Genomic DNA, 17,275 nt, shown 5'->3' with positions numbered 1-17,275 from the left:
GACAGATTCACTAGCCTCACTCACTAGAACATTTTTAAATTCAGATTATATTCACCACAAATATTCTGTAGAACACCGTACAATAATCTACGTAGATAATACTGATTTTTTTTCCTTCATCACAAGTAACACTTAATGGCCCATTAGTAGCTTTTCCTTCTGTCAAAATATAAGTCTAAATAAGGAATTTTACAATGGTGATAGCCACGGCATAATAAAACTCATTTTCTTGAGTCAATGCTAAAACAGGAGAGATGGTCCTCTGAAAAGTTCATTCATTTATCAGACTTACTAAGAGACGTGATATATAACTGACCGCATACAAATACAGTATGCTTAGTTATTTCAACTGGATTGCATCTAAGTAAAGCCCTATCTAATTCTATAAATACCTTTAAAATCATTAGGGTGGATATGTATTGTCGTAATGAGTTATATCTCTAAATTTTCTGTTAGCAACTGGGATTGGGAACTTTTTTATTCTGTTCTGTTCTAATCTATTCTGTTTTACATAGGTTCTTGTACCACTATCATTACTGTAGTATCTGAGTGCCTTTCTCTACTGTATTAAGTAATGTGACTAACAACCATCACATGTGGTTTGTTCTTTCTCTCCCCTTCTTCCTGGGGGAAGAATTGTGTGCTCAGTGTAGTGTTTTGTTTTAGTAAAGTTTTGTTTTTTTAAAAATGTATGTGTTGCACTTAAAACAGAAGGTGGTGAGATTTGTGATGGCCCTTCATTCCTGGAGGAGTTAATTCCACAGTCTGACCGGCCCACAGGAAAGCTCTGTCTCCTGCACAGATGAGTGTTATCCTTGTGGTAAAAAGAACAAGGAGTACTTGTGGCACCTTAGAGACTAACAAATTTATTTGAGCATAAGCTGAAAGTAAGATGAACATTTACTCAGAGTCTTTCTGAAGCCCACTTCATCAGATGCATGCGCAGGAAAATACAGTAGGAAGATATCTATCTATCTATCTATCTATAGATATATACAGAGAACATGATTATTTATATACAGAGAACACCCTGATATCACTACAAAAGTTTTTTTTCCTCCTGCTGATAATAGCCCACCTTAATCAATTAGTCTCATTAGAGTTGGTATGGCAACACCCATTTTTTCATGTTCTCTGTATATATCTATATCTTCCTACTGTATTCTCTACAGCTACCACTCTGGATCCTTGTGATAGAAAGTCCTGTTGCACCTGAGTAGAAGAGATGTTAACCACAATAGTCTTCATCCCAGAAATTTAGGTGATCTAAAAGATGTCCTAAGCCCACACCCACTGAAAGCTTTGAAGATTAGGACCAGTATCTTAAAGTGGATATTGTCTTGGAAGTCAGCATAGAGAGCGGAGGACAGCATGTCAACAAGAATTATCATAGGGCTGAATCACAGCCTAGAGACTAGCTTGAACTATTTTTCTTCTGTCTTGAAAAGAGTGTAGGAAGGATCCAGGGGGTGAGAGGGGTAGTATGATGAAATGAGAGAAGAGTTGTAGGAAGGGAAATAATATATATATGGCTTTATAGATGCAAGAACTGGATGATAATAATGCTGTCTAAGGAATCTCGGATCTGAGAGTCAGCATATAAGATGGTGTAAATAGGCCATGCTCTGTTGTTTTCATTGATGCTTTCCTGCTTTACCACCAGCTGAGGATCTGGTCCAGAATCATTACAGTTAATTAGCATAAATGATAGGAATAGCATGCATTCACATGAATGCTGCCTTTCCTACTTGGTTTTGTTTTCCCCTTTTGGTTAAATACGTAGCTCCTATAGTCTTATTGTTAATAAAATGTGTACAGACATTATCACATACTATTAGCAACATACTATTAGCAGCCATGATAATGTTGCTGATACAACTTTTACTTTTACACTGTAAAAATATATTATTCATTCAGCTCTATCTGCAACAAGTTGGAGAAATCAGTTATTGTTTTTGCACAGTTTCCAGTATACCAGTAGGTGGCAGTAAAGCAACTACAGCAGTATATCATTGTTAATTAAGGTGATAAGTTTAGAAAAAAATGTCTGATTATGCTGAAAATATATAATGGCATCATTAGTGTTATACTGTGGAATATTTTATACACTTATTTAAAATTGAAGTGGAAAAAGAATTGATTAAAAGGAGAAGAATAAATCTGTAGAAGAGAAGTGTACCAACTTGAAGAGAGGGTAAACATGCATCTTGTTTGATGTCCTTCATTTCAGTAGATTCCCCATATAGGCAGTGCAGGCTTCCTTCCCACTGTATAGAGTGGATTCTCTAAACCTTACTTTCCTATCTGACAAATCCAGTTCTAATGGATTGTTTTTCTAGTTCTTAGGCTGCCTTATTAGTTCAACATGACTTGAGCTGAAAGAACAATTCTCAGCTAGATGTACTCTAGTTCTACTTCAATTTTTTGGGGTCAGATGCAGGGATCACTTGGCTGAAATTCTATGGCCTGTGCTGTCCAGAAAGTTAGAATAGAGGGTTATGGGGGTTTCTTATGGCTTTAAAATCTATGAAACATGCAGTGAGTCTGGTGAAGTTAGCCCTTTCCCCTGTTTATGAATGGTCTGTTGTCAGAATGTTGAATTCCTTCACTATTCAAAACTGTTTTCCAAAAGTTTTGTGCAAATGTATTGTCACATGGGGTCTCTCATGTGGGCAGAGTCAGAGTCCACAGTCACGGGACAGGAGTCAAGAGTCAGCTGAGTCAGGTTACTGGAAGATCAGATGCAGTAGGCAAACTGGAGATCAGAATCACGAGTCAGGAACCAGAGTCAGGTCAGGTGAGGTGAGGATACCAGTGGGTCAGAGACAGAAGACAGACTGGAGCTTGGGAACCACAAGTTGGATGCCAGAACTTTCAGAAAATAATTCCTAGAACATAGCTTTTAGAAAAAAACATCCAATCTTGCACACACACACACAAAATCTAATCTTCAATGTTACCATCCTGGATCATACTTCCTCTCTCCACCACCCCATTCCCATGAGCAGGACTATAGAATTTTAGGATATTTTAAAGCTTTTCAATTCCTCCTTTCCACAAGGAAAAACATTACATTTGGCTATAAATGTGGAATTTAACAACCAGGTTACTTCTGACAGAAGAAAAGAAAGAGAGACACAAAGGTCTGGAAGCCATACTTATTGGTTAACATTCAACTCCCTCTTATTGTTTTTACATAAAGTCATTGTTCTTTGTGAGTATGTGTATAATCCTATCTGCAGTCACATACCTTCCATTTGAGTATATTGCACTGGTGCCAGGATTCTGTCTGGAGTGGGAGATATTTGGGTGGAGTGAAGGTTAGATGCCCATATATATAAAAATACAAGAACATTGGCTGAATTTGTAGGCCTCCATTTTTTGTCACCATGTCACCATTCACTAATGTCAGTATCTCAGCAGCAATTTAGTAATCGTGTGTGTGCTGCTTGGGATGTAGTCATATCTTTGTGTATCTCATTTGATTAATTCCTACAATTTCAGGTCTATGAACAAAGTGTTGAGGAGTTGCTGAGTTAAGTGTCCCATCCCATATGCAACAATATTTCGTATATGCAGGGCTGGCTCCAGGGTTTTTGCGCCCCAAGCAGTGGGGAAAAAAAAAAAGTCACAATCGTGATCGGCGGCAGCTCCACCGCGCTACTTTCTTCTTTGGCAGCAATTCAGTGGCAGGTCCTTCCCTCTGAGAGGGACCGAGGGACTTGCCGCCAAAGAGCCCGACGAGCCGCCCCTACCCCTTCGCCACCCCAAGCACCTGCTTGCTGAGCTGGAGCCGGCCCTGCATGTATGTACCAAAAGAATTTATTATATTTACCAATTAAATTACAACTGTGACTGTTTAAACTTACTAATGCCTTCTTTCTTTCCTTTGAGCTCCTCACACACACTTATAAATATATACGTTATATATATAAATACATCTGAATAAGAAACAAAGAGATCTTGGCCAATTTTGAAACCAGAACAGTGATTAATACTCAGTAAAACATAAAATAGCTTCTTCCTTGGATCATCCAAGTCAGAAGGAAGAACTGGAGGAAGCGCTATTGTGATTTCCCGTAAACTGGGAGGAAAAAAAATCACAATCCCCATTTTATTAGGCATTCATGTACAAAAGATTTTGCCTCACGTTTTCTTGCTTCTGATTATAATTATGTAATTAGGAGTATTTTGTTACTTTACCTTATAGTCATCTAGTGTCTTGACTATTCCATCATTAAATAATTCTGTTTTCCACACAGGGATTATTTCATGACAAGAGCATCAGAGTTTGTGGAAGAGCACAAAGCAAGGAGTACTTAGACATGTTATATTTTACACTAGCGCTAGCCCTCAGAGAGCTATAGAATAAGTTCTGCTGTGCTAGAATAGGCACAGCACCAGAGGCAATTATGTGTGTAAAAAGCCTAGAGTACTCAGGTTAATCCACACGCCTCTGAAGCTGCAGCAAAATCAATGTCTGTTAAAGGAGTACCTACTACAAAAGGAAATTTCTCCAGCATTTTCAGCAGGCACATTAAGAATATTTAATTTAAAAATCCCTATCGGTGGGGTAGAAATTTATGAATAACACATTTTGTTTGTCCATTGCTTCTGCAGTTTCAGATAAAATGGTGAACGTCTGGGATTTCACTGGTAAAATACAAGCAGAGAACTAAACTTATTGTGGTATTGAAAATAAAGCAAAGACAAACAACCATAAGTTGGCTCTGAGGCTGACACTGAAGAGAGAATCAAACTAATGGAAAGATATCATAGAGCAGAGCTAATGGACAGGAATGACTTTGTGAAACAATTCAGAAGAAATTGCAAATCTGAGAAAGATTTCAGAGGTGTCAACTCTAGAACAGTGATAACATAATATCAGAGTTGAGTCTGGATTAGGTTCTCGTAGGTGAATCCTCTATATTTCTCTAATGATCGTGAGAGTCATCTCGGATATTTCTCTAATGATGGTGAGAGTCAGCTTGGATTCTCAAATGTCACTTCTCTCTAGTTTTGTTAACAAACAGGTTTTGAAGGGTTTCCCCCCCCAAAAAAAAATAGAACAAAATTTATTTTTCAATCTAATGAGAACATTTACTACAGATGAAGGAAAAGGACAAACAATAAAAATAAAAGTAAAGTCTTCAGGAGAGAGAGTTGTGAGTGGCGAGGAGAGAGAGCCCCATGACTCACTCTATTATAATCAGCAGCAGAACCAAAACACAAAAAGCATAGTCATTCATCAGTGCAGGATGCTCCGCATCATTCCAGGATGCTCCGCCCTAAGAAAACATCTCTCTTCAATTACATATTTATGCCCACCGCAGCCTCCTTCTCAGCATGTTTGAAGTTTCATCTACCAGAATCACTGTGGTGTTCCTTTTGATCTGGGAAACTTTCTGTATGTGAGATTAGCATGTTGAGAAATTCAATATGGTGAAACATAGTTTGGAATACTTACAGTCAAATTCGTGCCAGGTGTGACTTCATTGTGTTATATCAGACATGACTCTTGGCCTTAATGCTTTGTTCCAGTATTAACAGGTGTCTAGTGTAGGAAAATATATTTAGAGATTATTTGGATATGTAATACCCACTCTGCACTCTTCCCTGCTCTAATGGGGAAATCAATTGATAAATGTATTCAGTCTTCCTCCTGATTACCCATAACATTTAACATGAGAACACCTAATCCAAGTCCTTTCTGGAAAAAGTGATTTCTCCATCACCCCCTAAGATATATATTTTCACTTTGGTGGAGCAGTGTCAAATATTTTCATGCTTCAGCACTTTTTCTCCAGAGTGGTGTTTGCTTTTTTTAAAATGTATATTTCTCATTCATCATGACTTTAATACAGTCTGGGGAAAACATCAAGCTTCTTGTTTCCTAGAAGTATGGGATGCAAGCCCTTAGACTTGGGTGAGGGGATCTGTGAGAGGCTGATATGTCAGATGAGCTGTTCGCAGCTCTAATCTCATTTTACAATGTTAAGCAAAACAATGTGAGTGAGATTAATCACTCTAAAAATCAGGTTCTCCTACCTATTCATTATGTACAAAATAATGGCTGTATTGTGATTTTGAGAAGTGTGTGCTGAGGGGAAGCACACCAGCACTGGCTGGAGTCATTCTTCCTACGAATAACGGAGAATGCCAGTGGGAAGACTTCACTGGAGAAATCATAGATAAAAGGAGAATGTCTCTGTTCACTTATTAGGAGAGTAATGGTCAGGCTGGAATTTTCTTGTGCATGCTTGTTGGTGTCATTTTGTTTTCTGTTATGAGCTTACTGACATGTTCACGCTCTGGACTCTGCGTAACATCCATACTATTTGTGTGTAGTATTCTTGTATGTGGTTCTGCTTTATAATGCATTCTCGAAAGAGCATTACAGTAATCATACTTTATAATGAATTCTCCAATAATCATTGCAAATATACCTTTTGTAAGATACTGAACAAAAGTCAGAGACTATAGTTTGCAGATTGACAACCGTTGCTGGACTCCAAGCTAAGGTGGTTGGCAACCAGGATGTTGGAATGCCCTTGTGGTTTGCCCTCATCCCACCAAGCTGGATCTAAGATGGAAGCATCTCCTCATTTTTATGTTATAGTGTTAACAGATCTCTTTGAGAGTTCAAGTATAAACTATTGCTTGGATTATGAATAATCTGTTAATATTAGTAAGTGACAAAATATAAAATGGCTATCTCATTGTGAAGCAGGCTTAATATTTGCCAAGGGCTCTCAGATGCACTATAGTCCCAAAGGGTGTGTAGTTAGAAAACTCATTTCTTTATGATCCAGTTCTCCTTTCGATAATTTGTACAGGGCTCTCATGATCAGAGCTCTTCATCTACGAATTTAGGAAAATATGGTAATGTTTATTTTATATGTAAATGCTACTGCAGGAAATTTTAGTTTGGATATGTTGAAGCATCATCACTGCTTGGTGTGATGTAGTGGAGGATTCCAAACAGAGAAACTTTACAGCTAAATATCCCTGAACTTTGGAGATCTGAACTTCCTGGTGAGGGGTCCATTTGATAGATTAATAGATTTTAAGGCCAGAAAGGAGCATTAGATCATCTATTCTGATCTGTATATCACAGACCCTAGAATTTCATCTCTGCATTGAACCTAATAAGTTGTATTTGGTTAAAGCATATCTTCCATATAGGAATCCAATCTTGATCTGAAGACATCCAAAGATTGAGAAGCCAACACTTCCTTTAGAAGTTTATTCCAGTGGTTAATCACTTTTTCTGCTAAAAATTTCTAGTAAGAAGTGGCAATCCTGTATCCAGATTTTGTAATACAGTGTATAGGGCATATGTCTCCACTCACTCACTCACACTGGGGTAATTCCAATTAAGTCAATTGAGTTTCAAAAGCTTAAAGCTTAAAGCACATCCAATACAATGTGATTACGGAGGGAGTGCAAGTTAATGATGAAGGAATCAATAAATAGACATATCAGGGAAAGGAGACTGAGGAGAGACATTCTCTTTTAAGGATCAAAAATAGTCCAGATCTTATCTTTTCTGGAGCTAAATTTGTCCATTAACAAGGGGAAATTTGTGTGTGTGTGCATAGGTCTGGCTATCCACTCTGCTACTCACCAATGTAACTTCATTGTCTTCACTGAGTGGCAAAGTAGTATTGTAGGAAAGAGCCAAAGTATCCTATCCTCCATTTTGAACACTTTTTTTCACACAAGTCAGGGGCTAGTTCTCCACTGCCTGTACTCCTTATGTTGCTGTTTGCCCCTATGCAAAAGTGAGTGTAAGATGCACTATTCTGATATGGCATTATTTTACACCCAATTTGCAGTCACTTTGTATGGGTATAATTGATTAAGGTACACAGCAGTAAATAGAATTAAATCTGTAGTACTGAAGACCACTCTAATTATGAACCTCCTGTTTTAAAGAACAACTTTAAGATATCCCCAAACTTATTGAATGCATTTTTATACTCCATTTATTAGGCCACTTTTGTTAAGCAGCTAGACTTCAGTCAGTCCCTTAAATGTTTGCTTAAAACAATTTACTGTACTGAGGAAACGATAGCCCAACCAACTTTGGAGACAATGAACTTCCAAAAGATTTTCCAGCTTCTAAGCAGCTAAGGACAAATGATCATGCTTCTGTAGAACTCAAAGACAGTTTTGCCATTGACTTCCATAGGAGCAGAATGGAGACTACAGTACAATAAATACTCAGCAAGTTATGGTGTGTTTGAATGCAGCACAGTAAAATGTGTTAATTTATGTCAACATTTTGTAATGTAATATAGTCCTTTCCTTTTGTGTGGGGAGGGAGTTTTGAGGTAGGTAGGAGAAGATTCAGATCTCCGTGGAGTTCTCCATATTCCTTGTTCTAGAAAAAACATGCTGTCCTGAATTGGGTGATGTGCTAGGATGGATTTCATAAACACACAGTCCAGACAGCCCATGAATGCTTATATTTCCTGTATTTTCCAGCACTACAGGCTCATTGTTCTATCCCTGACCTAGCACTGTTAGTGCAACTTCATCCCAACACCTTACAGAGTATTCAAGCAGGTCCCGTGATGTGGCCGCATACGCTTGGAAACTGAATAGATCACTTCTAGCAAACACCACAATCACTCATTTTAAATAACGGAACGTTTTGTCTCACCATCCAGCTTATTCACTAATGGGGACTCTGTCTTTACAGCTAAACTCTAAGCTCCCAAGTGATAGAATATAAACTCTTGATATATATCAGTGGGTCATTAGAAATATGTTTATTGTGAATTTAAATATATATATATATTTTTTCCCCTTACAGATAAAGGCAAAGAATCAAGCAGAGCCTCCTGCCCACCAACATTGATTTTACATACCGACAGGAAAAGCAAGCCAACAGAGAATGATGAGGATAAGGTCTGATTCTCATTATGGATTTTGTTCTCATTTTTAAAATATTGAACTGTGGAAATCAGAGATTGAGTAAAGGACTATCATGTGATCTGGAGCTCTTCCTATCAAGTCAGGAGTGTTCCCTACTCCCTATTTTTCTAGACTTGTTTATGTTTGTGCATGAGTGAGAGGGTGTGGGGTATGTCTGTGTGTGAAACTCAGTTGATGGGAAACTAAAGAGAAGACTAGAGTTCCCTTTAATTCTGAAAGTGTTTTAGTTCCATAGACGTTGTGGGAGACTTTCTTTCTATCTACCCATCCAATCTCTTTCAGTTTTGTAACCTTGTACGTTCTAAATAGAGTTGGAGAGTGAAGGAGAGGGGACATTAAGGCAACACTTTAATAGAGACCAGCTCTTTTTGTCCCTTTATATGCCAATTTAAATGACGGAGAATCAGGATCCCCAAGGCCCCAACATCAAGCATCTAGAGATCCCCAAACTGCACAGAGAACACCCTCAACCTTTTGGAAGGGTATAGCAAGTGCCGCTGTTCAGTGTGTTTCATTCTCTCCACTCCCATTCCTATCCCACCCTCCTGTAGCACCTTGGAGACATTATGCTTTATATAATCATAATGTCTCAGTCCATCATCCCTCAGACTGCAGCTGCTCCAGAGTGCTGCACTGGTTCTCAGAAGCATTATTGAGTGCTTAAAATTTGTAAAGTACTTTGAAGATTAAGAGCTCTGTATATGTGCTTATTATTTTTTAATCATATTACATCCTCTCAAGCATTGACACTGCATGGGAGCTATCATAGCATCCCCTTCCTCTGTTCCATTCATTTCTTTAAGCTACTGATATAGATTGATTTTTTAACCCTTAAAACACTTATTACCTGTAGCTTTCCAGATGACCTGATAAATAAATGTTTAGGAGATTGCCTGTCTGCAATTTTCAAATAGTTAACTGGTCTATATATGCCAGGCTTCCAGCTAAAGGGCAATGGCTGGTATCATAAGAACGGTTGTCAGACATACACACAGGCCTGTGGAGAATCACTCTCAACAGCATTATCCTTGAGCAAAGTAAGGCAAAATTGTCTACAAATAGTAGATGACTGAATTATTAATAGAAATAACTGAATTATTAACTTATGCAGAGCACCCTCAACTCCCCTGATGCCTGACTTCCAGCAGTTCCAGTTGCTTACCATGCAAACTGCCTCCTGCAACCACATGCTCTTCACTGCCAAACAAGAGTGTTTTGCTGTCAACCCAAGGCACATGCACCAGCACCCCTTCCCTTCTAGCCTTTTTGTCACACCCGTCCAGATGTGCAAGTTTTCTTTGCCCCTGCATGTTTCTTCAGAGCACTCTGCACTCTTAGCTGGCTTTCTGGTTCCAAAGCCCCACCTGATCCTGAGCTTTCTGGGTATTCCAGCCCACATGGTTGGTTGATTTCTTTCTGATGATGATGATGTGGCCTGTCCTAGTTATGGTGAAATGCACAAAATTATACACAGTATTCCAAATGAGCTATCACCTGTGCTGTATATGGAAGGCTCTTTATCTCTCAAGCTTTGCATGCATAACATTCCAAATAGGGCAGTGTTTATATTCTTTCCAATCTAACCTAGCTGGTTTAGAGGTAGATGGTTGTCCATATGGTCTCCAGTGGTATAATGATGATTTAATAATCCACTTCCAGTTTAAACAGAGTTGTTTGTATAATAGTTGCACTCCTGAGATCAGTTTCACTTTCTGACTAATTTTTGTGTCTTTCTATGTCAAGGATCATCCTTTGAAACTAGTAAATGAAGATGATAGCATATCAAATGGCAACAAGCCTGTGGCATCTACTCCTGTACCAGGATCACCATGGTAAGTATATTCAGGACGAATAATAATGACTCATCAATATCATTGTTATTGCCAAACATATATTGATAGTCTGTGTCTTTCTGAATGCATAGCAGCAACAGTAATACAATTCTGGATGTTTAACATTATTGCACTATTTTCTTTTACAAAGTGGCTTTGTAGATTTACATCACTATTCATATAGTTACACAAAATGGTAGGACATAGCCACATGTACAGTCTAAGACAGCTATCAAGCATTTGTAAGAAAGGTTGAGTTTGCACCTGATACCAACTCAGGCTTAAGAATGTAATGATTGTGGTTTTTTTGATAGTTCATATCACTAGCTCGAGCTCTGATCTTATCAGATCTCACAAATAAGGAGGATCAGCTCTGGTTAGTGCTTGAATGACCGGAAGAGACAACTTTAGTACTGCACGAAATGCTATTGATTATTTAGGGCCTGATCATCCTCATCTCCCAGTGACTTCAGTGGGAGTTGAGGAAACTCATTGTCTTGCAGGTTTGTAGTAGATCTCAGGTGATATTTATGAGTAACTTGTGTCCTGTGAGCTTGTTTTTCTGTCCAAATCCCAATTCAGGCAATCTGCCTAACTAAAACCCCTCTGTGGTCTCAACTGGACAAAGATAATTCTTTACTTTCTGTCCTGAACTCTGTGTGTGTGTGTGTGTGTGTGTGTGTTTCTTTTCTTTACCCCAGACATGGCTGCATTTTAGTGGCAGAGGGAAGTGATCCCTGTTGTTTTCATCGGTTTGTAGAGATTTGTGGGATCTCTGGATAAAAGGTCCTATGTAAATATCTATAATTATGATTTATTATTATATTGTGTCTTATTGTAGGTCAACATGACATACATACAGCATAATGTAATCATTAATTATGACCTATGTTTAAGATCCTTGATAACCACTCCTCTTCATGACATCTGCTACCATGTGAAAATGGTGATACCTAGGGAACTGAAACCATTTAAATCCAACAGTATCATAAGCCATTTGTAGCATATCCTAGTGATCCATTCTTGTATAGTAGAGTCTGTAATCAACTGGAAACCTGCAAAAGGAATTCACAGCATTCCATCATCTTGAGAAGCTTGTGTAGAATGGTGAAAGGGCCATTCAGCACATCAGTTGAAATAGCACATTTCTTTGATCCTGATTTGTGATACCCTTACTCATAATGAGTAATACCTTACTTTTCTAATAGTGCCATTGATTTCAGTAAGACTATTTGATGAGCAAGACATTACTCAAAGGGAGTAATGGAATCACAATCTCTGGTCCTTTCTATTAGGTCCCACAATGACTAGCCCTATTACTGACAGTCGTCCCCTGCTTGATGTGGCAATACCCAACATGCACCATGCTGATGCCCTCAGATCCACCATGAATCACACTGGAACATGGAGCATGCCTGTGTGGGGTGTCTATATAATTTACACCCTTTGGGATGTAAAATAGTTCTTTAAGAACAGGTTTACAAAGCCATGCCAAATAGCTAAATACATTAACAAGTTCAACAAAAGCCTGGAATTTACTTCAACCCCTCTCCACCTATAGGTTGGCTCCATGCTTCCACAGGATTCCATGGTTGATGTAACATCACTAGGTGTATGCTGGGGTGTCATACTGGAGAAACCTGAGTGGGGCTGGAGGTTGTGCCACTTAAAACAAACCAAAAGGTGAGTTTTCAATTGTTAATGTGCTGCCAGCCCCTCTTAGTCTTGTAGGGCATTCAACACATAGTGCCAAAGGTAATGGAATGTAGCTAATTCTGAGCCCCATCCTGCACTTCTTATTCAGGCAAAACAGTTGCAAAGTAGAGTGAAACCCTCCTTTGTCTGGTCACCTGAAAAGAAGAAAAGTAAGCCACTTGTAGTGCTTTGTAAAAGCATTGATGAACATGTGTTGTAATGTGGATATTTAAAATGTATGGAATCCCATTAATATGTTTTACATACAATGTGTTGTATTTAAAACTATTTTAAATAAATATAGTTCCTCCAGATATCCAGTGAAATTGACCAATTTTGCAACATAAAATAAATATTTTACTTTGATTTTATATATATATATAAATATAGTAAATATCATAGAATGAATAACAAATACATGTGAAGCATGTTATTTGAAGTTAACATCCCATTACAGTGAATAAGAGCAACTTGTGCTTCTTAGAGCTGTTGCTGCAGGCAATCTGTACACAGACTCAGGCAGAAAACACAGCATCGGTTTACATTTGACTCACATTTGGAAGTTTATACACCTCACAACTATAAGGGCTAGAAATTTAGGCCCAAATTCACCAGTCCACTCTGGCTGCTTTGCACTGCTTGGGCAACTAAATTTAGTTGTTGAGTTAAGCTGGGTTTACACTATTTTTTTATCATCAAAGTGAATTGAAAGAGATGGAGCACATTGTGACTCTCTACTTTAAATCTTTTAATGAAAACTTTAGGTTGTGATGTAGAATTCTGTTTCAAGTGCTGATGAATTCTGTAGAAAATTCAGCAGCCATGGAATCACAGAAAAGAGAGGATATGTCTTGTGTCTGCAAAAACAGCAGTTCAAATTGTAACTATTCACGCCTGTCTTCCTTTGTCTTCAGACAGTTAGTAATTACAAATAGCTATGAGAGCTATGAACTTGTTTCGTCAGTCCCAGTGGGATGTTAATCATAAAGCCTCACAATAACAATTTAAAGGACAACATTAACTACTTCAGTGATGCATTATAACTGAAACAGCCCACTAATTTACTTACCACAGTAGATACCACAGTAGTCAGAGATGGAAAACTACTGCTTAGTCACTTTACGCATCCCTGGGGCCACTTGTTTCCCTGTACTATATTTATGCTTCCAGTGGTTTGTCCGGTCTATTTTTAAAGGTCCCAAGAAGTTACACTTCCCTCACCTCTTGCAATGGATGACTTTTCCACAGCCTAACAGAATCTTCATCATTAGGAATTTTTGCCTAATTTTTTCAGCTGGAATTTTCCCTTCCTTCATTTCATTCTATAACTCCTAGGGAGAATGTCCAATCTGAATGGGATTCTCCATGGGAAGAGGACATAAAAAGGTTAGCTGCTAAGGCCCCAATCCTACAAAGACAAATGCTTAACTTTATGCACTGAGTAGATCCATTGATGTCATAGGGACCATGGACAGTGCATAAAGTTCAGGAAGCATTTTCAGGGCCTGAAATGGAAGAGGAGCAGAGAGAGAGTGAGAGAGCTTCAAGGGCTAGGGACAAGGGAAGGGGGAAACAGTCGGTGAAGGTACAAGAGGCCACTGGAGAAAGAGCAAGATGAAGAGGGGAGAGCCAAAGGGAAGGGACCACTTCCACTCTTTTCTTCTCCCCAGTTTGATTGACCTCTGATGGTATCAAAAGGACTGGGGTTACTGTGGACGAGAAGCTGGATATGAGTTAACTGTGTGCCCTTGTTGCCAAGAAGGCTAATGGCATTTTGGGCTGTATAAGTAGGAACATTACCAGCAGATCAAGGGGCGTGATCCAGGGGCGGCTCTAGGCACCAGCAAAGCAAGCAGCTGCTTGGGGCGGCAGCTAGCAGGGATTGAGCCTGGGAGCTGAGAACCAACCAGGGGCCCTGGGAGCTGTAGTTCCTTGGTTAGTTCCCTGCCTATAGAACCAGCCCTGGAGCAGGGAAAGAACTACATTTCCCAGCATTTCCCTTGGTCACTACCAACAGGAAAGGGGGGAGGGAGGATGGTAGCTGAAACCTCATGCTGCAGCTTGAACTCACTGCTACAGCGGGATGGCACTGTGAATGGGGAACAAATATGCCCAAGGAGTAGAAGGCTTTGCCCCAGAAATCCCCTTCAGAAGACATCCCCAGACTGGCTTAGGGATACTGGTGTGACCTCACTTTGCAGCCCCCAAAGAAGGAATTGGGTGGACTAAATGGACAGTGCCCCTCTCTATCTGAAGCCTAGCAAGGGAGGTACGTGGATCCCACTAGAATTTAAAATGAAAAGTAAGGGAGGGGAGGCTCTACTGGACCTGAGCAGCTTTAGATACAGTACCAGGCACGTAGGAGGATTTCCACTTCTGAGCCATGGAAGCAGAAATTGACTTTTCCTTTCCAGATTTAGCTAATATTCAGAAAGAGAATCTAGCACCTGCCTTCCAGATTTGAACACCTCAAAATTCAGGAGTGCTCAAGCTCAATTTGGGCAGCTGTTACTTCATTTCTCCCAAATCAAATATACTGATCCACTGTAATTTGATGTAGAAAAAGTAGATAAAATTGAGCAAGAAATGCTTCCCAGTGGTTTTTAGGACTGGAATTGCTATTTTCAACAGCCATTGCTTTTTTTTTTTTAGTTGTTTAAAAGACAGTGATATTGCATTGACAAATTCCCCATAGAAACAAAGAGTGGAACAAAAAAATAATAAAGGCACCTTGACTTTTCCTCATTTATGGAGGACAGTCTTATAATATGCATCCAGATATCCTCCAATCACACAAGCTGAAAATTGTTCCACTTTACTGCAGTTCTGTAACCATATGGGAACCAATCCTGTCTGTGTTCTGTGCACATCCAAAATTCCTGCTGAATGACCCGCCCTGGGAGCAAGTCACCAGTGACCCAGGGCTGGGACAGAAGGAGGGTGCAGGTGTGGGGGAGGAGGGGAAGAGTCCAGGGCTGGGGTGGCAGGGGTGCGGGTGGAGGGGCAGAGCCCAGGGCTGGGGTGGCTGGGGGTGGAGGGAGCACTGGTTGAGGGAAAGGGGGGTGCCCAGAGCTGGTGCAGCACAGGATGTGTGAGAGCCCAGGCGTGGGTGCCAGGGGGTGCGGGTGGGGGGGGAGAGCCCAGGGCTGGGGCGGCAGGGGGGTGCGGGAAGGGGGAGGCCCAGAGCTGGGGCAGCAGGGGGTGCAGGTGGAGGGGGAGAGCCCAGGGCTGGGGCAGCAGGAAGGTGCAGGGGGGGGGCAGGGCTGGGAGCAGCCAAATTTTATTTTGCTTGGGGCAGCAAAAAACCTAGGGCCAGCCCTGACGTGATCACTCCCCTCTATTCGTCATTGGTGAGGCCTCATCTGGAGTACTGTGTCCAGTTTTGCGCTCCACGTTACAAGAAGGATGTGGAAAAGTTGGAGAGAGTCCAGCGGAGGGCAACAAAAATGATTAGGAAGCTGGAGCACATGATTTATGAGGAGAGGCTGAGGGAACTGGGATTATTTAGTCTGCAGAAGAGAAGAATGAGGGGGGATTTGATAGCTGCTTTCAACTACCTGAAAGGGGGTTGCAAAGAGGATGGATCTAGACTGTTCTCAGTGGTACCAGATGACAGAACAAGGAGTAATGGTCTCAAGTTGCAGTGGGAAAGGTTTAGGTTAGATATTAGGAAAAACTTTTTCACTAGGAGGATGGTGAAGCACTGGAATGGGTTACCTAGGGAGGTGGTGGAATCTCCATCCTTAGAGGTTTTTAAGGTTAGGCTTGACAAAGCCCTGGCTGGGATTATTTAGTTGGGGATTAGGTCTTGCTTTGAGCAGGGGGTTGGAATAGATGACCTCCTGAGGTCCCTTCCAACCCTACGATTCTATGAATCTATGGTTTTATGGCACGTGTGAGGCAACTTGGGCACCCAACTATTGTTGATTGCTCAGAGGAGAGCATATATTAATGAGACCAGAACACTAATGTCTGACTAAAAGGTATCAGCAAATTTAAGGACTTCAGGTCTCATAAACATTTCCTGGCCTCCACCTGATGAATAAATTCCAATAAAAAGGAGAGATTAGAGCAGGGCAACAATTAGCCAGATTTGTTTATATGACTAAACAGTTCTCAGAAATATTAGTTAACCCTGCCTAACTAACACGTAAATACAGTATATGTTATAGTACGGTTATTTTCTTACATATTTAAATGTCATTATTTTAGTTAAAAAATAATTCCAGTGTAAAGGACATAGCATCATCTGCACTTTCAGTTTGTGATCTGTGACTGAAACCAAATACCATATTGTCCCTTTTGGATAATGAAATTTTTATTATGCCAAAGAGGTACAGGTGATATGTAATGTGGGGGAAGGGGGTACTATTTTTAAATTAAATGTCAAATTGGGTTAGTTATGGAAAATGAAAAGGCTTCATGAGGAACCTGCCATTTGGATCCATTTTTACAGCTCTCTAGAGATGCCTACTTGGTCTTTCAATCAGGTGTGGAAATGTGCCATTTCCATTTTAGCAATCACCTTGTTTTTATTAGATAAATGCTGAGACTCCAGATGGCCTAGCAGTACACTTCAAAAGACTAATATCTTATCAGCCTCGAATGTGGTCTCCCATCACCCAAAGTGGTAGAAACTGTGTGTGAGATCAGAGACTTTGAACTTGTGCATGGGAGAGGTCACTATTAAATTATTAGAGAGCAGCATCAACAGCTTTTTGAAAATAGCCTTGTACTCATCTCCTCCTGGCCAGAGATGCTGATGTGCACAATTGGCAGGTTCTGAGACTGTCCTAAATGTGTAT

The 17,275-nt window shown here is 40.0% G+C and overlaps 1 protein-coding gene across 5 annotated transcripts in view; it reads left to right on the top strand.

The window, feature by feature from the left end:
* The window catches only part of TCERG1L (transcription elongation regulator 1 like), a 248,497-nt gene that overhangs the window by 191,164 nt on the left and 40,058 nt on the right, over positions 1–17,275 (top strand). For all 5 annotated transcript variants that reach the window (XM_039482841.1, XM_039482840.1, XM_039482839.1 and 2 more), the window contains 2 exons: positions 8,822–8,916; positions 10,687–10,775. In XM_039482841.1, the coding sequence (XP_039338775.1) occupies positions 8,822–8,916; positions 10,687–10,775 (184 nt within the window). The remainder of the gene's footprint in view (positions 1–8,821; positions 8,917–10,686; positions 10,776–17,275) is intronic.

The sequence above is a fragment of the Mauremys reevesii genome, linkage group 7, assembly GCF_016161935.1.
Source record: "Mauremys reevesii isolate NIE-2019 linkage group 7, ASM1616193v1, whole genome shotgun sequence".
Taxonomy (NCBI): Eukaryota; Metazoa; Chordata; order Testudines; family Geoemydidae; genus Mauremys; species Mauremys reevesii.
Note: the sequence above shows the minus strand (reverse complement) of the source record. Positions and strands in the feature narration are given on the sequence as shown.